This window comes from Triturus cristatus, chromosome 3_2, assembly GCF_964204655.1.
Source record: "Triturus cristatus chromosome 3_2, aTriCri1.1, whole genome shotgun sequence".
Classification (NCBI taxonomy): Eukaryota; Metazoa; Chordata; class Amphibia; order Caudata; family Salamandridae; genus Triturus; species Triturus cristatus.
The window spans coordinates 333,044,084-333,068,771 of NC_140584.1; the positions used below are offsets into that span (position 1 = coordinate 333,044,084).

Genomic DNA, 24,688 nt, shown 5'->3' on the forward strand with positions numbered 1-24,688 from the left:
GGTGGCCGAGGCTCTGGGAAAATATTTTGAGCTCAACTGGAATAGCTCCAGCACAGGGCGACTGAATGGCATGCCATGAAGATGGCTCTGTAAGGGTTGTGTGTGTGGACACTACGGTTGGTTTGTGTCGTATGCTGGAGAGCGATCTCACACATCAGGTAGCTAAACTAGAAAGACTGGAGAGGATCCTCTCTGAGGACCTGACAATACCGATGAATTGGGACAAAACGCCACAGGGTGTGTGACTTGTGGGATCAACAGGATAAATCGGGTATCTAACTGGCGCACTTGATTCGCTCAGACATCTATGCGACCAGTTCTGGTGCTTGGAGACCGAGGGGTAAATGTATTATATACTCAGAAGGAGATTAAGGATGTCTTTGCAGCACATCTCGGTGAAGTCTATACTGAGGCTCTGTACGCAGAGAGTTTTGACCAGCTCCTGGACTATTCATAAGATCTACCGCTACTGCAGATTTCTGGATAGGATTGAGAATTATTTGGGGTCCCACTGTTGAGGCAGGAACTTTTGACTGCAATAGATGTGCTGAAGAATGCTAAAATCTAGTGGGGAGGATACGGAGGGGGGATGGGGGGAGATGCAGGGGGAAACACGGACCTGGAAGAATGTCAGTTAATCACTCCCCATATTCAGTTTTATCATGGAATGTCAACGGTATGGGGAATAAGGTCAAAAGGGGGTTGGTGGCCGGATATTGTAAAAGGCTGAAACCGGATGTGATCCTCTTACAAGAAACACACCTTAAAGGGCACGAGATGTAATTTATTGGGCCGCAGACCATACACAACACTGGTGCACGCGGGCTTCTCCACTGGGGCACACGGTGGAGGTCGCTATATTAAGAAAAATCCGCCATTCAAGATAGAACACACGTGGCGTGACCCTAACGGAACATATGTAGCAGTACAAGGGCTTTGGGACAGGAGACATATTTCACTTATTAGCGTATATGCACCCCAAATTACAGAAGCAGACGATGGACAGACTGGCAGCCATTCTTCTTGAAGCAGGTTCCCACACCCACATCATAGGGGGAGACTTTAATGATGTGATGGACCCTACATCCTACATGGGATCTCACAACAGTCCACCAAGGAGGCCCTAGGGAAACCCCACTCAAAAGGTTTGTAGATACACTGACTCACGGACCTGTGGCAGAAACAGCATCTCCAGACCAAAGCATACTCCTTCTATTCCAGGGCTCATAAGGCATTCTCGAGAATAGACTACATATTTACCCTGACAGTAGAAGTAGGGGAAATACAAAGGATTGAATACCTAGCGAGGGGTCTTTCGGACCATTCGCCCCTATGGTTAACTACTGGTGTGCAGTCACAGCGCCAACCCAGAGACTGGAGATTGAATTCATGGGAACTACGAGACCCGTAGGTGACTGAAGAGCTTAGAGTAGACATGGAGTTATACTTCCGGGAAAATGTAGGGTCGGTGGATTCCGCCATGGTTCTGTGGGAAGCCTACAAAGCAGTCCATCGGGACAAGGCTCAAAACATGATCGCCCATAAGAAACGCAAAGAGACCGAGGAGGAAGATAAACTGGAAACGCAGCTCCTACAGGCCGAATCGCAAGCCAGCACAGGAGACTATGCTTTCAGGTTAAGAAAGCTGAAACTCTTGCAGCACGAATATCTTGCGCTAGCCAAAAAAAGACATTCAACTGTCGATAAAAGCCATGCATAGGAGACTGTATGGTGCTAGTGATAAAACTTGTAGATTGCTTGCCTGGCTCAGCCAGAAAGAGATGGAAAGCAGATGGGTAGCCCAAATACAGACTGAAGAGGGTCAGGTTCACAAGATCCCAGACGCGATAGCACATGCTTTCGCGGGATACTACGAGGCCTTTTATGCAAAACGACCTTTAGCAGGCACCGAACAGATACACACATTTACAATCTATGCAACATCCTCAACTAGAGTCCAGTGAAGCACAAGCGACAAAATTGACAAAAGAAGAAATTGAAGACGCCATAGGCCAGATGAAAACAGGTAAATCCGCAGGTCCCGACGGGCTCCAGCTGGAATTTTTTAAACAGCATGGGCCACTTTTTAGCACATATTTACTTCAGATGTATCTGGAGGCATGGGAAAAGGGTGCAGTTCCCGAAGACCTGAGGACCGCGACAATTGTGGTAATACCTAAAGAGGGGCAGCTGCCACAGAACTGTAGCTCGTATAGACCCATTTCTCTCAAACATGGAGACTAAGATTTTGGCCAGGATTCTAGCCAACAGACTAACCAAGGTTTTAACAGGAATTATCCATAGGGACCAGTCGGGTTTTATGCCTCACAGGTCGATGAGACTCAATCTTAGACGGTTTGCCAACTGGTTGGAGTTGGTGCAACATAGGACCGACCCGCACCTCATTCTGTCCCTAGATGCCGAGAAGGCATTTGACATGGTCCATGGGCCATTTCTCATGGCTGTACTGGACAGACTGGGTTTTGGTCCTGAGTTCAGGAAATGGATAGCCCTTCTGTATGAGGGACCATTAGCTAGGGTCAGAGTCAATGGGTAACATCCTGAAAATTCCCAATCGAAAGGGGCACTAGACAAGGTAGCCCCTTATCCCCTCTATTATTTGCGATAGTCCTGGAACCCCTGGCATGCGTCATTCGCGCACTCCCGCACATAACCGGCTTTAGGGTAAATGACAAGGATGGTCTGGATGAACCCATTTCTCTGTATGTGGACGACATACTGTTATATGTTACGAGCCCTGAAGCAACTCTCCCTAAGATAATGGAGAGCTGTGAAGACTATGGCAGGTATGCGGGGTACAGAATTAACTGGGAGAAGTCAAGTGTCTACCCGGTAGGGCAAGAGGTCGAAAATATTGTTTATCCCAGTCAACTACAGGTTTCAACCACGGGAATAAAATATTTAGGTATCCACATTACGCTTGATAGGCAACTGGCGTTGAAACGGAACCTGTACAAGGTACTGGGGGAATTCAGGTTCGACGCGGACCGATGGGCTTCCCTACCCCCAACACTGCTTGGAAGAGCAGCACTCTTCAAAATGATAATCCTTCCAAAGTTTTTGTATGTTCTGCAAAATACCTACCATTCAATCCCGGAAGAGGTGTTCAGCAAAATTGATGACATCCTGAGGAAGTTCCTCTGGGGAGGGAAGCCCCCCTAGGGTGGCACTGGGGAAACTGCAATGCAACCAATATAGCGGTGGCATTTCCCTGTTGGACCTACGGGCTTACTACTGGGCTGCTCAATTGATAGTAATAAATGAATGGGCCTTTGACGAGAGGGATCATCCGGCGTATGCGCTTGAGCACACACAGTTCCTCTGCAGGCCATACTCACACTACCTCTACGGAGACAAGGGTATTGCAAAATTGTTGCCGGCCACTCAAATAGCGATAAAGGCATGGAAAAAGGCGGAGAGGGGGGTGACCAGGGAAACCCCGCTATGGGTGGGAACACGACTTAGGAACTTGTCAAGTTGAAGGGCTTTCAGAAGTGGGATCTGGTGGGTATTTCCCAGCTTAAGGACATAACATAGCATAAAAAGCTGCTGACATTCCCACACCTCCAGCTAGAATATGACATGAACAAGACGCAACACTTTAAATATCTGCAACTGAGGCATGCCTGGCAGGCGCAACATATTGATATGGAGGGCCTCCCAGAGTATGCCCCGTTAGAAGGGCGACTCTTGATGGGTGACATTGAAGGGAAAGCTGTGTCGTGGACCTATAGGACAATTATGAACAACACACCCGACCCACTGCGAAAACTGAGACTACACTGGGAGACGGACGTGGGAGACATAGAAGATCTAGACTGGGAAATGGCCCTGATGCACCCGAGGGAGGTAGACATTAGATCTAGACTGCGGCTGATTCAATTTAAGTATCTACACAGACTGTATTACGACAGATCCAGACTGTATAAGATGGGTAGAGGAGAGTCCCTCAATTGCCTGAAATGTAAAACCATGGAAGGGACCTTCTTTCACACTGTCTGGGGATGCTCGCATGCACAGCTGTACTGGGGCACACTTCTGAAGGAATGGGAGCTTATATTGCAGGAACCAATACCCCCAGATCCTATGTTCATCCTGCTGGGTATACCCATGGAGATTGAACTCCCCAAAGTAAAGTTGGTGTTGCTCCAGCTGGGTCTGGTAGTGGCCAAAAGAGGCATGGCGAGGGCTTGGGGAGCGGCGACTAATCCAACACTGGAGGAATGGCGGAGAGGGATGGACATGTATATATTGAGGGAGAAGACAACATATAAAGCGAGGGGGTGCCCAAAAAATATTTGGAAAATATGGCAGCCATGGCTAACTTACTATGGCCTGACACTCACGGATTTACAGTTCGGGGGAAGGGGGGATGCATGGAGGGGCGTGAGGGGAGATGGGGGATTGCGCCGACAGACAATATTCGTTGTTGTTGATTATCTACGTGCTAAGATTGTTTGACCTCGCTCCACCTGTAATGAAAACAGAAACAAGATGCTTTGTATATCCAAAGTGGCTTCGCAATGTGATTAAGAAAATGCTAATAAATAATTCCCCCTCAAAAACAAAAGGAATGCTAAAATCACCGGGCAGGGATGGGGTTCCAGCAGAGTTGTATAAAACGTCTGCAGGAACTTTGGCAGATCATCTGTTGCCGGGGTATAATAAAGCCAGATTTTATGAAGGAGGCTCTTATCGTAATGATATCGAAGCCCAGGAAAGATCTTCGAGGCGGGCTCCCATCGCCCTCTCTCCATGTTGAACGTAGATTTGAAAGTTCCCAGCCATGTCCTGGTGTCTCAGTTGCTCCCACATTTATCTCGGTTGGTTCATATGGACCAATCTGGATTTTAACCCCACCGTAATACACTGCGGAACCTCAGCCGCTTGGCAAATGTGATACATGACCCAATCTTGCAGAGGATCAATATGCTCTGGCCTTCCTGGACATAGAGCAGGCATTTGATTCAGTGAGGTGGAACTGTGTGTCGCAGGTCCTGGATAGGCCGGGGTTGGGGCACAATTATATACATTGGATAAAACTCCTTTGTAGTTGTCAGCGTGTGAGAGTACTAACAGGCAAATATGTATCTGCTGAAATCCTATTACAGAGGGGCACCAGACAGGGATGCCCCCTATCCTCATTGTTATTTGCCCTGTCCATAGAGCTCTTGGCATCTCGCCTCCATCTAGCCCTACATTTATGGGGCATAAGGATTGGGAATTTGGACCATGTAGTGTCGCTTTATGCGGAGGATGATATGATATATTTATGCCACCCGGATATATAATGTCCAATACTACTAAATGTAATGCATGAATTCTGGGAATTTTCAGGACTTTGTGTTAATTGGGAATAATCATCTTTCTTTCCTTTGGGACATCTGCAGGGTTTGTCCCTCTCTCGGTTGACAGATATTGGGATACCGTGGCAGGTAGATAGTGTCAAATATCTGGGCATGTATATCACCCACAGGGAACTACCGACATAGGACCTGAATATGGGATGGGTGATTGCCAATCTGTGCCCTTCCATAGCATTTTGGAACACATTTAAACTGTCCCTGATGGGGAAAATATCACTCACAGATTGTGATACTGCCCTGTTGCTTATATGTCATGCGAGGGGCTGTATATGGAGATACCAAGAAGGGTATTCCGTGAGCTTGGCCGCCTACTGGTGGAGCTCCTGTTGACTGGTGGACACAGTACGGTGAGCCTTGAAACCTCCAGAGGGAATGGGATAGAGGAGGGATTGAAGTCCAGGTCTAGAGCTTTATTATTTAGCGACACAACTACAACATACAATACATTGGCTAGATGGTGAACACAACTGGGAAAGGGCCCTACCGGAAGGCACACACAATGGCCACCAACTAGTGGGGCTGCTGATGTGAGGTTATGCGTTGCCTGGCGTGTTTCCACATTTGATTCTTCTGATGGGCCTATTGTGGGAGGGTCCGGAGGGTCTTGGGTAGGGCGCCATATGCTCCAGATTTAGACGTGTGGCTAGTGCGCGCTTGTGAACAAATGTCCCATACCATGACAATAGAACGATGGCAGGAGGGCACTCGTCTAATGTTGGATTTGTATCCGGCTGGTCGCTTTATAATCTTGCCGGATGCAATAGAGAGGTTTGAGTTAGGACAAAGCCAATTGCTCCAATACGCTAAAGTAGCGGCAAAGGCTCGACAACTCTGGCCGTCGTTCCCCGAGGTGCCAAACTCCTCACAGACCTTGGCAATGCTCCTCTCTATGGCGGGGGGACGTTAGTTTATTACACAGGTATACCATGAGTTATATAGACATGTGACCATATATGGCATATTTGAAAATAACAGTATATTATTTTACAATATAGTGTTGTCATTTGCATTTTCAAAAGCAAAGTTCAATATAACAAACAAAAACGAAGAGCAGCAGGCAATGTTCCAACATTTATACGGTTGCATAGCTTCTACTTGAGTCAACATCTGGATAACTGGGCCTAAAGTGATTAGGTTTTGCTGGTGTAAACACACACTGCAGTATGCAAGATACCCCAATGCTTACCAGCGATTGATTAATGCCATGGCAAGGTTGTACACAGACACAAATTACCAACAAAACACATCAGACAGATCACTTGCATACATGCTACACAGAAAGGTAATGGCATATCGACAGGCATGGCCTGGGCAGCCATAGACTCGGTTATCTGAAGCCGAGCCAAAAGGCCTGCGGTAATGAGGATCCTGATCGCCCAGGCTTCTCGTGGAACCCAGCAGTTGGGGATGTGGATCCTCCATTCCTAGCCAGCCGCATTGGAGTGCTTGGTGAGAGGCCGAGACCCGCAGGGATGTGGAAGAGAGACGTGGTGGTTTTGCACTGGTAGCAGTAATGGCAGCCACCAGGGACACAAAATCTACACAAGAGCAGCCCCCTGACTGAGACAGCAGTTTCTGCAGCTTGTGTCTCCTTGCAGCTGGCCGATTCCAAGCCCAGCGGCTGGTTGGCGGTGGGCACTCGGCTGGGACCCACCTGGTTTTTGGAGAGGATCGCAGTGGGCCTGTGAGGATAGCGTCTGCCAGGGAAGCGAGGCCCGTCGTGCAAAGACCACAGCAGTGGCTCTCCTGTTTAGCCACGAAGCGGGGAGAAGGTCACTGTGCCTGTTGAATCCAGCGGAGGTTGGGAAGCCTGAGGGCAGCGTACACAGGCCAGTTTTGGGAGAAGGACTTAAAATAGAGGGTTTTGTAGGACTTGGCCCACGCAACACTGGGACTTGTCAGAGGTCCCGGAGGGGTGGGGTAGCAGACTGGTGCATCAGTGCGCCTTGCATTGCTAGGGGTGTCAGTCCCACCCCTACTACAAGGCCGGAAGACAGGGGATCCTGGTGGACTTGGCCCAAGAGGCACATGGAACTGCCAGAGGGGACATTTTACCCAGAACTTCTGGGTGATGACTGGGGGTATTTTGTCTCCTTCCAGGGGACAGCTGCAGCTGAATGGAGGGGCCACACTCCTTCTGGAAGAATGTCTGTGTGGGAGACTGTGTGGGCGTCCGGGATTGGTTGCCTGAGTGAACGCTGACCCCACTGCACAGAGGGTCTGTAACAAGCAAGGGCCCCCCGGCCAGGACGGACCAGATAACGACGCAAAGCTGAGAAAACTGCAGACAGAAGTGGACATCCTTGCAGCCAGACTGGAAAATGCCAAGGGGTGCTCAAGGCACAACAACGTTCACTTGTTGGGAGTACCAGAGCGCGCAGAAGGGCCTAGTACTGAACTCTTTGTGGGGCAAAGGCCTGTGGACACAGTTTAAGGGGCAAGTTTCAACCCTCTATATGGTGGAGCGGGCACACCGGGTGCCTGAGAAGCCTCTCATTCCAGGAGCGCACCCAAGGCCGATTGTGGCATGTCTTACATTTCTGGGACAATATTCTACAGCGTGCACACTCCCATGGGCCCTGGCAAGTGGGGGGCCAACCAGTCAATATTAATCCTGACTATACAGCAACGGTGCAGCACCAAAGGGAGACTTTCCTAAAGGTAAAGTGGCACTTGCGTCAGCTCAACATCAAACCCAGGCGACCCAGCCATTGGGGAGGTGGATAGTTCTAAACCCCCAGCACAAGTTGGCAGGGCGGGTGAGAAGGGATGGGGAGTGTTTGGGGTTCGCGGTATGGTGATTTAATAGCAACCCTTTTTGGTGATAACGATGTGCCAGGAAATTTGTATACGAATCCCTGCAAGGATGGAGACCAGGCCTTTGAACATGAGTGAACACCTCCCTCAAAAACATATCCTGGAATGTGAATGGGCTAGGCAATAAACTGAAAAGAGGGGTAGTGATGAAGTACCGGACAAAATATTCCCCACACTTTATTCTGCTTCAGAAAACAACTCTCTTTGGTACTAACTGTAGCTTTCGGGGCAGAGGGAGACATCAAACCCTGGTTCATGCTGGATATTAAATGGAATCAAGGGGATCGGGAATCCTAAAATGTAGATCCCTGCCATTCCAGGCAGCCAGAACATGGGCTAATCCTCGGGGATGCGGGACGGTGATGGAAAGCCTCTGGAATGGAGAGAGGTTGATAGTGGCATCCTGGTAACTGCCTCCAGGCAGGAGGGTCTGAAATGGTTGAGGGACTGACTGGTTGATATCCCTGATGCCCTGTTGGAGGTGGGTGGGGACCTCAATCTTACTTTACAAGGGGACATGGATAGGGCGCTTCAGCCAGCTGGGGAAGGGGAGGATATATGCCTCCGCAGATTCATGGAGACCCTGACGCGACTGACCTCTGGAGGGCTGCACATCCCGGAGTCAAGCAATACTCCTCCTCATCCAACGTCACCTGCTTCCTGGCACCACTGGAATTTTTTTTTAGTGGCACAGACCTTCCAGGATAGGTTTAGAAATACAGTTTTTCACCCAAGAGGCATCTTAGGTCACTCACCATTGACAACTGAACTCAGGCGGCCATGATGGCTGGCGGCAAGAACCCTGGGAGTTGACCAAATGGGCGACTCAAAGACATGTGAATGAAGCAATAAATGATATTTCCGTGTTAATAAGGATCAGTGACCTCAGAGGAAGAACTTTGGGAGACCTATAAAACAGTACTGAGTAGTTGTATAATCTCCCATGAGGCATGCAAGAGGCGGGATAGTCTGGCAACAGTACGGGAATTGGAGTAACAGCTACAGCAGGGGGAAGCAAGCCAGGACACTTTACGGGGACATTATTGGCTTGGTTAAGCAAGAAGGTGGAGGCCAGAGGTGGATTCACAGAATCCGTACTTCCCATGGTGATTTGGTTGAGACAGACTAGGGCATATCCTAAAAGTCTGTACAATATTTTCATGACCTATAAGCTCCGTGCCTTTCCGGAGGCCAACCTTCCTGTCACAAACCTGGAGAAATCTGATGTGCACTCCCTAGAGCAGGACATCACAGAATGGGAGACTGTAGAGGCCCGGTCCCAACTAAAAAGTAGTAAGTCTTTTGGGCACAATGGGTTTCCGGCAGAGTTTTTTAAATGTGCTAAGATAAGAGTGATTCCACCACAGAGAGCCTGGTTTTAAATCTCCAGGTCGCAGGACGAACTGCCCAGGGACCTTTGACAAGATCCCTTAGTGCTTAGCATTAAACCGGGCAAGGTGCAGGAGGAGTGTGCTTTATAACGGCCCATATCTATCCTAAACACAGAAACCAAAATATTGGGAAAGGTGTTAGCAACCCATCTATTGCAGGCTATAGACCAAGTAGTGGCCCCGGACCAGTCGGGCTTTATGTCCTGTAGGTCCACAAGGCATAACCTTTGACACCTATATGGTTGCCTGACCCATAGGCATCACATTCGGGAGCCCCCAATGCGCTTGCCACTGAGAAAGCTTTTGACTCCTTGGAGTAGCCCCATCTGATGGACCTCCATAAGTGGTTGGGCTTTGGGCCCTCATTCCTGTCCTAGGTGCGCCTCCTCTACCGCAAGCAAACAGCAAGAATTAGATTTAATGGTATACGCTCAGAGGAGTTCGAATTCGGCAGGGGCACCCAATAGGCGTGACCGTTATCGCCTCTCCTATTTGCAGGTGCCATGAAACCATTGGCGAACTTGATCAGGGGAGATCCCCAGTTGAGGGGGTTGCGTTGGGAAGGTGAGCAAGAGGATGTCATCTCCCTTTACGTGGACAAAGTCTTGCTATATTTCGAGAACCCAGGTGAGTTCCTGTCTAGGGTCCTGGAGTTCCTTAGGGTCTTTGGCCCCTTTTCAGGCATTACTATTAACTGGGGGAAATAGATTCCTTTTCCCCCTCACATCCTGAAAATAAAAGGCAGGGAGCACAGGCCCACTGATATGGGAGGAGATGGGGTTTACTAATCTAGGTATCAATTGGCGGATCACTGTAGAGAAAAAAGAAAAAAAAACGGATCCTGGCTGATTTCCATGAGGAAGTGGAGTTCTGGCATAGTCTCCCCCTCTCACTGTTGGATAGAGCAGCAGTATTTAAAATCATTTATCTCCCTACGTTTTTATATGTCCTGCAAAATGTGTTACTTGAGGTTCCCAACTACTTCTTTGAATCAGTGGAGGCTGAGACGAGGAACCTGCTCTGGAATAGAGGTGGCCCCCTTGTGGCACTGTCCGTCCTGACCAGACGGCCAATGGACCGGGGGGGGGGGGGGGTGGGGAGGGGGGGGGGGGTTAGGGGTTCGAGTTTCCATTTATTAAATTATTTATGCATTAATGGGTGGGCCAAATATTAGCAGTAAATGATTGGTCCTTTGCAGCTCAAAGGGAAAAATCACTATTGGCAGATAGAACACCAATGGCCTCCCAGTGCTATGTGGATCAACTATATGGGCCAGACATGGTCGTGAGCCAACCAGAGCCTTATACAGTGGTAATCCGGACTTGGAATCAGGTTGGGCGAACAGGTTGACTTTGGAGATGCCTTTATGAGAATCTAGAGCCATGCAGAGTTACATGAGGTGGTGGGATACAGTCAGTGGGATCTGTTGAGAATTTTAAAGCTTGGTGACTTGGTGGGAGAATGGAGAAGGCTGACCTTTGAAGAGTTGCAGAGACAATATGTTCTCATGAAGGGCCAATTCCTCCATTATATGCAGGTGAGAGCAATCATGCACAGACCTGTCGAAGACGTTCAGGGTATTGTGGATGAGAACCCTTTAGAATATAGAGTATGGTCTGTAATAGTAACCGCAGAATCACGGGGAAAGACAAGCACATGGAAAATAGATGTGCATGCTAACAGACATGTATACACAACTGCAAACAGACAAATACACATGCCAATACCCTCCACCCACTAAATTTCACTCCCACCATGATGAGCAAAAATTCACTTCTGCTTTTTCCAAGCAACTGTAAGCAGCAAGACCCAGGAGTGGGCCTGTATCAGGAAGATGGGGTCTAGATGGAGAAATGGGTGTATGGATTGGAGGAGGGCAATGTGGCACAAAAACGCAGGGTCCACATGCTATCTATCTCCTTGCTAGGAGTGCTGTTGGAGAAAAGGCTTTGCTTCTTCAGTCACAGAGTCTTTGGCACTGCCTGAAATGCTCCCTCCTCAACACCTGGGCAGGAAGAGAGTGCCACAGGAGCAGCAGTCCTGAGGCATAGGGCTACTGATGGGCAGTCTCTCACTAACCCATAAAGAGATGCATCCTTTTAGTAAATGCACCCACATCCAGCAGCAGCCCAAGTCATTGTTAAGCAGGAGTAGCAGCTCATTGAGAACTAGAAGTGCATCTCAGAGAGTTTGTAAAGGCTGAGGGAGTATTTATAGTGGTGGTGAAATCCTCATGCTACAGGGGCCATGTTACAACTGTCTGGAGACATGGGGAAGAGTGTGAAGGGACAACTCCCATCTCAACTCATTACAAACATTTGGGAAGGAGCTCATTGTGAAATATCACAGTTGTCCACCTTTAACAATTGGAATGAGTTTCGCCTCAAACGCTTTTTAGGTTTCACCTGCACAGTGCTTTCAAAATCTCTTGAGAAGAAAAAGAAAGTCTTAAAAGGGGCTTAAAGCCCGCCCTTTTCTTACCTTTACTTACCATTGGTTGGTTCTCATGTCACTCTTGTTCCCTTGCTTCCTCTTCGGTAGGCGCTTGCTCCTGGGCTTCAGTCTTCGTCCCTGCAGTGACACACGGACCAAGTGCTGCTTCCTTTGGCCAGTGTTTTCCACTGGCTGTAGGCTCCTTCAGGTACTCTTTTTTTGTTTTTTTTGAAAAACCTTTATTGACATATCAAGCAATAACAATTATGGGCCTACAACCCCCCGGGGCCGGCCGCTAAGCAGTCAGAGCAACAGAGATCAAATGTTAACACAGGCAGCACCTCGGGGAGCAGAATCTTCATGCTAATATAGTCTGGCCAGTGAACAGCGCAGGTAGGACACCAGGATGAAAAAGGGTTTTCATTTTATAATGGAAAAAGACAGAAGGATCAGGTGCCGAACAATTTCCCAACAGCGATAAGAGGCAGGCAGAATAATAAACGTAAGCAATAAACAGCAATCTATTGGATCAATGGCGCAGACACAGGAAATTCAGGATGGGGAAGAATATCATGCCCAGTTGCGCCTGCAGTCCCCTGCCCTAAAGCCCAGAGAACACCCCGGAAATTGTGGCACACATGAAAAGGCAACGATTCACAACAAAGGAGGTGTACCACGCTGATCCCAGAAAAGAAAAAACAAGAAGAATCAGAGAAGAAAAAGGAGGCCATGGAAAAAGGAGATTAAAGACTAAAGAATCCCCTCCCCCAACCCCCCACCCTGCACCTCTGCAGATGAGTACGCCCCCCCCCCCCCAGCAGTGTGCCTGTCGCCCTGGAACCAGACCCGAAATATAGAAGAAACAGGGAAAAAGGAGTAAGAAAAGAACCCCACCAGACGGGGGGGTAGAGAGAGTATTAATAAACTGGAGGAGGGCCTTCAAAACATGCCCCCGGCTTCTCCCTCCCGCACATTATGTTTCCCCCAAAGCAAACAGTAAGCAACACAAAATCGACCATGTCAAAGAAAGATGGGGAGCATTTTGCACCTACTATACCGACAGTTATACCATGAGAGCACGCAACCCCGAGCCCGCCCGCCTATTAGCCGACCACCTCTGAAAGATCATTCTTATCCTTGGCCACTCTTGGCAAATCCGCCCATGCATACCCCTCGACCCGGCGCCATGTCCAATGCTACACGGTAAAGGAGCGTCCAAAAACGACCAGGAAGCGACGCACCCCGGTGGGGTAGAAGTCTCTGAGTACCAACCCAGTCAGCATTATGGAGGAACGTCTTTCCCAGTGCTGCCCCAGGATCTGCACTGCACACAAGGTCCAGGAAGGCGGAATCAGCCAGAGTAGACAACCGTTGCTTGAGTTTTCCCCGGGTCGCCGGAGGCCGCGCACCGGACAAGGCCACCCCCCCCCCACTCAGGTCCAATACCTCCGGGACAGATCAGACCCACAGCCAGCCGATCACACGATTGTAGACTGTCCGGAGTTTCCAGCTGGTCACTAGTCACAGGGGTGGCCACGACATTGTCGTCCTGAGTGCAGTGCAGGAAGTCCCTGTGTATCTGAGGACAGGCAGGCCGCAACTGTCCCAACGCTGACGCCACACCATCAAGCCTACTCCCCAATACCCAAACGCCATGAAGCAAGGTGGAATGAAGGGCACCGAGAGCCTCGAGAAGGTCACAGTACCCCAGCACCGCTCTCTGCGATCGCTCCGCTACGCTCCCCAGAGTCGCACACTCCCGATCCTGCTGTGACCTAGTGGACAGGATGGTAGACTTCATCGTGATAAGATGGCCACCGGGTAGGTCCAATCCGTATTGGACCGGGACCCAGGGGCAAGCGCATCAAGGTCCATGTCGCTGGCAAACAGGGTTCCGGAGGCAGACAAAAATGTATCCGTTATGTAGTCACAGGCAACAGTCGTCCCCACCACGGGCCAGCGCCCGCGAAAACCCGGGAGCAGCCCGCAGGAATCAGGGCGAGTTACGGGCGGCGTTCGGGCAGCTCACCGTCGAAGGCAGAGGCAATCACCGGAGAGTCGTGGAACTGCCACCCCGGGCATGCACTTGTTCCGCTCCGCTTAGTGGTAGGAAGCGACCACGGCGAAATGTAGGCCGATAGTCGCACCGATCCGGCAGTCCGACTCCACCCAGTCACCAAAGGCCGCTGTTGTTAAACTGCCACCCGGCCAAGGTGTCCACTCGAGGTCCCGGCTCCAGGGCCGCACAGGCCGCAAATTGCAAATACCCGTTTCTCCGGCGGTACCGCCGCCAGAAACTTCGGAGTCACTCGATCGGTTGCCGCTCTCATTCACAAACACGGGCGCATAGCGCAGGCTGAGGATCTAATGCAGGATATCCGTGCGGGATACGGAGGTTCACGGAGCCGGGAGTCTACGCTGCCGTCCCGGTCGCCATCTTGGCTCCTCCTCCTTCAGGTACTCTTTAACTTTTCACATTAAACACTGACAAAGCCAAATAGCTTGAGCAAAGCTTTTTGGCTTTCTTAAAGTGCTTTTAAAGATGACAATTTGGGGGGCATGGCCAAGATGGCGGCTTGAGCGGACGTGTTGCTCCGTCTCTCCCACCGGCGGCCCAGCATAGCACCAGCGACCGGCCATATTTAGCTGGCGGTCTCCTGCGGCCCTAATCCCGCGGGTGCCGGTCGCTGCAACGGAAGCCACGAGAGCAGCATTCCGGCACGGACCTGGCTCCCTGGGCCCGAGCACAAGGTGTGGAGAGCGGACCCGCGAGACTGAGGCCTGGTTGCGAGGAGGCGCAGCCTTATAGCAGCGGCGGCCGGGCGGGGACCTCTGGGTCTGGGCTACTGCAATGCGAGCCCCTGAGAGGAGGACTGGTGAGACAGGCCGAGCTGCGTGGAGGTCTCGCTCACCCCCGAGCAATAGAACTCTGGCGCCCTGGGCTCGACCATAAGGGGCGGAGAGCGGAGCTGCGAGACGAAGGCCTGGTCGTGGGGAGGCGCGGCCTTGCAGCAGAGGTGACCGGGTGGAGACACCTGGGGCGGGCCTACTGCAACGGGAGCCCCTGAGACGAGGACCCACGAGACGGGCGAAGCCGCATGGGGGTCTCACCCACCCCCGTGCAGCAGAACCAGCAGGTGAATAACCTGCGCGGCGGCCCCGGAGAGGCACAACGCTAGCCCGCCAATTTGAGGACGCGCTGCAGAGACTTGGCAGTCCCGGAGCTGATCGAGGGCCCGGTGAATCTGACGGGACCACCCCGCCCCAACACCTGACAGGCAAGTGACCGCTCTGGGGAAGAGAGCTGCTGTCGGCGCCAACGGCGGGGGGCTGAGTTGACAGGTGGGAATCGGCGGCAGGAGGCCCGAGGCTCCTCTCACTGGGCTTGTATCTTGGCAGCGACTGCACGGGGACAGGGGTCCGACCTCTGTACAGCGCCTAGGGGCCAGCGGACTCCGTGCACACGTGGCGCTCTGAAGGGGGCTCCTGCGGAGGCAGATTACATTGCGACGAGGCCAGGGCCCGCCATCTTGCAACGAGTGGGGGTCTCACCCAACCCGAGCAGCAGGACCAGTGGGTGAATGACTTGTGTGGTGGCCCAGAGAGACGCAGCGCCGGCCCGCCATTCGGAGGCAGCTCTGCAGTGATCCAGCAGTTCAGGGGCTGGTTGGGGGCCCAGCGCACCCGACGGGATCCCCGCCCCCGCACCTGACAGGCAAGTGACCGCTCTGGGGGTGAAAACGGCGGTCGACACCACCTGCGGGGGGACACAGTGGCGAAAGGCGGGGATCGGCGACGGGAGGCCCGAGGCTCCTTTCACGGGGCTTGGATTTGGGCACTACACGCACTGAGACAGGGGTCCGATCCATGTGCAGCGCCTTGGGGCCAGCAGGCTCCAGGCATACCTAGCACTCTGGAAGAGACTGGCAGGCTCCCATGGAGGCGGACTGCGCGGCGTCGAGGCCGGGGCCCACCATCTTGTGACGCGGCCTACCGATGGGTTGCAGTGCTGAAGGCCGAATGGTGACGGGCGTCATTGAGGAGACTCGTGGTGGGGCTAGCCACCGGGACGGGCGGTTCTGAGGTTAAGCGGGCCTTACCCGACCCGGGATTCTGCTGAGGAGGGCTTGGCACCGCTGGTGCCGTGAGACCTCGGCGTAGCTGGACGGCCCTCGGCACCCGGTGTGCGGCCTAGCACGGTGGAGCAAATTTGAGGAGTGTCATCAGGGCATAGCTGTAGGGCTGCATCTGTGACAACACTGCAAACCGCTGAGGCCCGACGCCCGGCGTGAGACCTGCCTGGGTGGACTGGAAGACGGTGGTGGTGGTGGAGCGGCTTGAGATAGACGAGCCACCGGCACTGGATCGCTACCTCTCCTCGGGAGAGCCGTGGGGGGGGAGGTGGGGGGCCGAGTAATGGTCCCCCCTAAGAGTCGTAAAGACAAGACATTGACAGAATTGTTCGCATAGGCACCGGTTGGACCTGCGCCGGGCGTCATGGAGGCGGGTGCGCCCAGTCCCCCATTCACGCAGACGGAGGGAGCTGAACCGATTACCAAGTCCTTTCTAGAATCCATGTTCACAGCCATGAGAGCTGACATTCAAAACCTTCAAAGGGAATTCGCAGCGGAGCTTAAAGAAGTTTGCAGGGATGTGGAAGGAATTGGGGAGAGGGTAGCCACGCTAGAGGACAAAAGTGACGGGCGGGACACGGAGCTGGCAGCGCTACGACAAGAGATCATCCGGATCCATGATCAGCAGGTTGACCTCCAGTCACACGTAGAAGACCTAGAAAATCGGTCTCGGCGCCATAACATATGCATCCGCGGAGTGCGGATAGCCGAGGACACGAAAGACCTGTTTGGCTTCACGAGAGAACTCTTTAATCATATCCTGGATCGCCCACCGGAGTCGGAGTTGCGGATCGACCGGGCACATAGTGTGGGTCCCCCGAGGCCCTCGTCCGTCACTCCGTCCAAATTTTGGTGTGCGTGCAAGACTGCCGCACTAAAGAAGACAAACTTCGTAAAGCTCGTCAAAAACACCCGGTGACGTTCCGGGACCACACGCCGGTCCTTTACCAGGATCTCTCGGCCCTCACGCTCCATAAACGTAGACTCTTCAGGGCGATCACAGCGCATCTTCAGCAGCGCAATATTCAGTATAGCTGGGGGCATCCTTTTCGCCTGGTGTTCCGCATTGACAACACGCTATACCAACTGCGTTCTTTAACGGAGGCAGCTAAGCTGTTGGGGGTAGAGTTACCGGCGGAGATGAGGGGGCCCCGATGGACGCACGGGCTGCCGGGCCTGGATGGCGCCAACAGGGCCGCTGTAGGCGCGCCAAGAAACCCTCAGTGGCGGAGATCCTCAGATGCCAGCAAGCAGCGTTAGAGACTGTCTCCGCAGGTCTGCGCAACTCCTCACCCGGCTGAGTTAAGCGATATTCTCAGCCGGATGGTCTGCTGGGTTTCCGGGCGCGCCGTCGGTGGGAGGAGGGTCTTCCCATTGTGGTACTTTATTCCACGTTGCTACCTTACCATTCACCGGAAGGTGGAGGACACTGGTTCTGGACTTTTTTTGTTCAAATGTTGGGATGTTTGGGTAGGGGTTGGGGGGCAATGGTCGGGGGAGGGCATGGGGTTCCACCATCATTGAGTGGGGTTGCGACAGACGCACTGGCACGGGGAGTACACAGCGCTCGTCCATGGCATGTTCCCCTCGCATGTGATGCGCTCCTTACCTTGCGTTCCGTGAGTTTTCTAGTTAACGTGAATGGCTCCCCACACACTGTATTAACACTCAATGTTCGGGGCCTTAACAACCCAGTTAAGCGCAGAACCATGCTGTCCTGCTTGGAGAACTCGCGGGCCGACATCTGTCTCCTTCAAGAGACCCACCTCCTGGCTCAGGACTGTTACCGGCTCGATCCCGCAAGCTCCCGACACAACTCTTCTCCTCTGGCCCCACCAAGGCCGCGGGGGTGGCGATCCTGGTGGCCCAGCGGTTCTGGGGGTGGGGGGGTAAGAGTTCTGCAGAAAGAGGCGGAAATTAGGGGTCGGCTTTAAGTTTACAGGTTTGCTCCGGGAGCCTCTACCTTCACCATCGGCTCTCTCTACGCCCCTAATGAGGGTCAGGAGCGCTTTTTGCAGTCCACGCTCACGGAAGTTACGGCCACAAGCAACCGCAATATTCTCCTGGGGGGAATTTGAATCTTGTTTTTGATAACATACGAGACAGATCCTGCCAGCGCACACACATCATACGGGCGCGCTCTCGACGGCAGGACTTGACCGCCTACGAAACCTGGGGTTATGCGATTTGTGGCGTAGCTTCCATCCTCAAGAGTCGGGAGTTCTCTTATTATTCTCATGCGCATAAGACATATGCTCGGCTGGATTATCTCTTGGCCTCTTCCACAGTCAGGGCGATGGCCTCGGAGGCTGAGATAGGGGCGGCTTCCCTTTCAGACCATGCTCCGGTGCTTACTATTTTGACTCTGCCTCCGGTGGTGCGGCCGGACAGGGTATGGCGCCTCAGGGACACACTGCTACACCGGGAAGATGTGATAGTGCAGATACGTAGATCTATCACTGATTTTCTCTCGCACAACGCCATTACCAACACAACTTTAGCGACACAATGGGCAGCACTGAAGGCAGTCCTCAGGGGGGAGCTTATTGATGTCTCAGCCGCCGACAATCTGGAGCGTGGACGTAAGAGGGAGGAGCGTACATGAAAAACTAAGGAATTGGAGCAAATGCACCAGAGGACAGGCGCCCCCAGGGTGTGGCGCCAGCTCAAAGCAATACGACAGCAGCTGGCGGCTCTTGATCAAGATAGAGCGGAGTACGCTGCCCTGCGTTTAAAACCTGCTTATTACACTGGGGGGGGGGGGGGGGGGGGGGGGGATAAGTGCGGGCACCTTCTCGCCCACAAACTCCGGGAGGTCCGGTGACGCCAGGGGGTCCGCGAGATCTGTCAAGAGGACGGTACGAGAGTTACAGAGGACAGGGACATAGCCGAAGCATTTTGTGCATACTATGCTAACCTGTACGCAAGCTCCCAACTGACCGCCGATAATGGGGCGGCTTTTCTAGATTCGGTCACGCTCCCAACTTTGTCCGGGCTCCAGGCGGATCAGTTGAACAGAGACATCCGTATGGAGGAAGTGATTGCCGCTATCTCCCGGTTGAAATTGGCGAAATCCCCTGGGTCGGATGGCTTCACCGCCATCTTTTATAAGAAGTTTTGTACCCTGCTGGCACCCCTTCTCACCCAGCTATTCAATTCCTTCTCGGCCGCGGGAGCGATTCCCCCGGACCTCTTGGGGGCTCACATAGCAGTTATCCCCAAGCCGGGGAAAGATCGGACTCGCTGTGGGGCATACCGTCCCATTTCGCTATTGAACGTCGATCTTAAGCTTTATGCGGGAATATTGGCCAGTCGGCTGGCAGCTTATATGCCAGGTCTTATTGACCCAGATCAGGCGAGGTTCATCCCAGAGCGTCAAACCCCTGACAACACGCATCTGGTTGAAAAAGCCTCCCGTACGACGGGAGAGTACATGCTGCTCACGATCGACGCTGAAAAGGCGTTTGACCGTGTCCACTGGCCCTATTTGGAGCAGGTGTTGCTAAGGATGGGTCTAGGAGAGAAATTTCGCACCCATATTTTTAACTGCTATAAATTTCCGTCGGCGTCTGTTCGGGTAAACGGACACACGTCCTCTAGCTTTCCGATAGCGCGGGTCACGAGGCTGGGGTGTCCATTGTCGCCGCTGCTTTTCGCCGCCTATATGGAACCCATGGCCCAGAAGATCAGGCAAAACCCAGGAGTCTCCGGAATTACGTTCGGGGGATATGTGCACACCATCAGCCTCTACGCGGATGATGTGCTGCTCTCTTTATCTAATCCGCGGGAGGCCCTGCCGGCCTGCATGGCGGACCTGGACACCTTCGCACGGGTGGCAGGGTTCAAGGTGAATGTGGACAAGTCGTTAGCCCTTAGTCTCGCCTTGTCTCCACCCACCCGGGAGTACTTGCAGAGCTCACTCCCCTTCCAGTGGGTGGTGAGTCGATCCCATATTTAGGGATTCAGCTGGCTTCTACACTTCCACGGGTGGTGGCCCTCAACTATGCAGCCTTGCGTCGTAAGATCCGCAAGGAGCTGGGACAGTGGAAGTATTATCCTCTTTGGTGGTTGGGCAAGATTGCGGCGGTTAAGATGACCATATTGCCACAGATTCTTTACCTATTCCGCACCATTCTCCTACATCCACCTACCGGATGGCTCCAGCAGACGCAATCAGAATTGGCCCAGTTTATTTGGAACGGGCGGAAGCCACGAATGAAGAGGTTGTGGTCTACTCTCTCACCTGAAAACGGGGGGCCTCGGGATTCCTGATCTTCAGTTCTATTTCCAAGCTACACAGCTACGCCACCTGGTGGAGTGGAGTCGCTGGGAGTCTGAGAAACATTGGCTGTTTCAAGACCAAGCGGTAGCGGCCCGGCCTCTGCAGGAAATTCCCTTTCTGCGTAAACAGCACAGGCCCCCTAACCTCTATGCCTCCTACATCACCCGCGTCTCTTTACAGATATGGGACCACACTAACGTCTCTCATGACTTCACCACCTTTCCCTCACCGCTTACGCCCCTGTTCGACAATCCGGAGTTCAGCCCCGGGATGGATTCGGAAACCTTTAGTAGGTGGAAGCCAGCTGGCTGCCGTTTCCTCTATCATATGTACGATGCTGATGGAGTACGCCCGTTTCAGCAATTCATGCAGGAATACGGGTTGCCAGAAGCAGAACGGATCCAATACTTCCAGGTTCGGCACTGGGCGCTTGACGGGCGGGTTCGCCCATCTGCAGATCGGAGGATTTCCCAGTATGAGCGATGGTTAATAACGCGCACATCAGATAAACAGCTAATCTCCGATCTCTATAGAATGATGCAAGTTCGACATGCACACACTTACAACTTGGGTAAGACACGATGGGAGAGGGAGTTAGGTAGGACTCTGACTCACAAGGAGTGGGAGGGAATATATTATAGCGCCCGACACTCAGCATACCACATGGGACTCTCAGGCACATTCACAAAGGTTGCGACCTATTGGTATTACACTCCGGAGCGCTTACACGCTATGGACCGGAAGAGGGACGCACATTGTTGGAGGGGCTGTGGGCAAATAGGCCCCTTGACCCACTTACTTTGGGAGTGTGAGTATGTCCGATCATATTGGTCACAGTTGCTCGATGAGGTGGACAAGCACTTTAATACTGCGATACCGCGCTTCCCGGCGTACACATTGTTGGGCCTCCCAAATCCTCTGACCTACCCGCTTAAATCGCATAAGGGGCGACAGATAGCCATAGAGCTGGGCTCAGCGACACAGAACATACTTACTCATTGGCGCACTCCCATCGCTCCAACTTTTACGGGGTGGTTACACCGGTTGTGGCATGTCCTAGGCATGGAAAAGCTCACGCTAAAGCTGGCGGGGGAGGGCTCCAAATATGGGGAGCTGTGGAATTCCTTTTTGGCGCTGTGTCTTCCGAATTTAGGGAGGTCACTTGTCCCCGCTACCTGCGCCTGTTGCGTTTATCCGAAGAGCAGAAGGCAGAGTAGGACTTAGGACCGGCAGAGGCAGCGGGTGGGGGAGGGGGAGGGGCGGATGAACGTGGGGAGGGGGTGGGTTAGGGTAAGGGAGGGGGGGTTTTTAGACTTCTTTAGTTTGTTCAACGACACCTTATTGGAACCCCTTACGGCATTTACAGGATGGGCAACGTTTGACTGGGACTTACAGCATAGGGGTAAGGGGCCCATCCACTCTTTCTGGACACACAAGGTGTTGATAATTTCCTTTGTTGGCGTTTTGCTGTGTATTTTGAAATGTCAATAAAAGATTTAAATCATAAAGATGACAATTTGACTGGTAATAGTCATCTCAAGGTGCTCAAACAAGACTTTGAAAGATACTTTGCAAGAAGATGAAAGTTGTACTAGTCTACCACTCGCCCCTGGATTGTATAAATTTTTTTCCAGAAAGGAAGGAGGAACATTTTGAATCTCTATTTGCAGTCAATGTTTACAGATTTGCATTAAAAAGGGTACTCCCAGATGAGGTGCGTTCTCATTGGAGGCTAACTATGGTCGTCTTTCCTTTTTCCTTTATTGGGGCAAGAGTGAAGGGGGATACAAAGTCATGTTTTGCGAACAAAGATGTAATATTGGATGCTCATGTCTGCACTAACTGATGATGCCAAATGAAGTAAAAGGAGCAATACCGAAATGAATTTCAATAAATACGACATGGGTACAATTAAATAGAGCTCTTCCTTTCGGAGGTATTAATGCCCTGCCCTTTAAGTTCCATATTAAGTTTCAAGTCGAGAAAAAGGCTAAAACTTGACAGCCTTTTTTTTTTTTTACTGTAGTCATTTAGGCTTCCGTTTTACATAGTCGGATAGGGGAGAGACCCAAAACCAGGCTCTGGTTGTGTACCACTAAAACAAAATATTTCGCCTTGCACTGTTAGCAGAAAAGTAACCGGGCAATGTCAAAGAACTGGAATTACACTACTTCAAATACATAACATAGCAGTACCGAGAATATAAATCAGGACTCTGATTAAAGAAGCATGAACATCTAAAGAGATACGAGTTTGCATAAACAAAGGTCAGCTCTAAATAAACTCACCAGATGGCTCTTCAGGCTCACTATCATTTTCTTCCTCAGGCAGGGCTTGTGGTTGAGGTGCTGGTACTTTCTTCTCTCTTTCAGCCTTCGCATTCCTCTCTTCTTCAGAATAATACTCATCCTCTGAAAGGTTTGCAAGACTCTCGTCCATTTCTCTGTACTCCACCTGCAAGAACCATACTCACATTTACATACATTCAGGTAACTTTGGTAATACTGATGAAATTCGAAATGAGTTTATGTCTTAACTAGCATACAAATTATTTTATTTTACAAGTTATAAAAATATAAAGCATTGCAATAAATTCGAATTATATTCCACACGGTTTAATTCTCTTAACCTAAATACTCATTACAATTATGAAGTTTTAAATACACTTTAAAAGAGAACACTTGATATGGAAATGCCAAAGACACTTTTGTTTTTTACTCACAATCTGGACTTGTATTGCCCTCAATAGCTTCTAGAGGGTGGTATGCCTGGCCAGGGTGATGGCATGGGATCTTCCCGGGTCTCCTACTTCACAGCACTGATGGGATCGGGGGTAATCGAAATAAACGCCACCTGCTATTTTTTGGGTCTTACACCAACTAAACGAAACAGTGCCAGAAATTGGAACGGTGACCACCCCCCACTACTGGGCATCTGGAAGAAGGGCATGGACTTCTGTATGGATCTAGAAGTACAGATCTTTAGAGCTAGAGGATGCCCACAGAAACATAAAAAATCTGGCAGATGGGCGGATTATCAGGGCTTGACACTTGAACCTCACTCTACGATAGACCGGCATCTTGATGTAAGGTTGAGATACATGCAATACTTTGTAATTCAGAGATTGGGCACAAGAGGGGTAGCTGGTGGGAGGAGAGGATGGAATAGATAGGTTATAGCGCAATATGTTGGGTTGCTATTTTGTATTTTTCTTCTCTTCCTTGCCAATATATGTAGTTCACGATTTGGACACAGAGCTATGTTAATGTATGAATGTCTACCTGTATCTTTATTTGTTCCACTGGGGCCATATTGTGGCAAAAAATATAATAAATATGTTGTGAAAAAAAGGGGAACACTTGGACAATAATGGACATCAGACTTCTTTGGATTTAATCTTAGTCTCTGAACATCTTTGTGCAATTCATTGCTCGAACATCACTTTCAAAGTTAGGAGTCATGAAAGTAGCCCTCAGTAGCATTATTCACAAAAGGAGTCCTTAAATTGATAAACACTTGCGTCTAACATCAACTGATTCAGTTACCTTAACCCACCGTGTGCGGTTCCTCTCAACGGAGCAGGGCTTAGATGGATTATTATGGGGGAACCAACTTTGAGTGTAGAAACTATTTTCTCATCCACACTTAATGTTTAATGCAGTAATATCCTTAGCTAACAATTGCTGTCTCTAGAGCTGCGACAATACACAAGAGATGGTGGAGACACAGCAGTGAAGCCATCTCAGTGAGAGGAACCAAATAGGATGATTGAGGATTTAAGGTTCCTGTTCTTCATCACCCAGCTCCTACGCTTTACCCAATTGCTAGTAGTCTATGGTGGCTGCATGGACTCAACCCATTGACTACAGGTTCCCCGGGAGAATTCCAGCCTGGACACACTGACCTGACCCACGAATATATTTTTGCAAAACTATTCCAGGGGTTACTAGAAAGGATAGGGCACTGAGCACAGGCTGTCTTTCCAATTGCTGATTTATGCTTCAAATACCTTATATGAATAACTTTGGTGGAAGCATTATTGTTTGTTTGCTGTATCTTACTGTACAAGCCCCGGACGTCCTTAATGGATGCCTTGACTATCTGATGACTGCTGTGTCAGTTTCTCAATCCATCAATAATAACAAAATTGTTGCAACGGAGGTTGGCATTGAAGGCGATTTAGGCCATGTGAGTATTTCTGTCCTACTTAAATTAAGTAATCAAGTCAATTACAACTCTTGAATA

At 51.0% G+C, this 24,688-nt stretch overlaps 1 protein-coding gene across 2 annotated transcripts in view; it reads right to left on the minus strand.

Annotated features, from left to right (window-relative positions):
* KDM1A (lysine demethylase 1A) overlaps window positions 1–22,897 on the minus strand; it is a 718,736-nt gene extending 695,839 nt beyond the window's left edge. For both annotated transcript variants that reach the window (XM_085647807.1, XM_085647806.1), the window contains exon 1: window positions 22,732–22,897. In XM_085647807.1, coding sequence (XP_085503933.1) covers window positions 22,732–22,882 — 151 coding nt within the window. In that variant the 5' untranslated portion in view covers window positions 22,883–22,897. The remainder of the gene's footprint in view (window positions 1–22,731) is intronic.
* Between the last annotated feature and the right edge of the window lie 1,791 nt (window positions 22,898–24,688).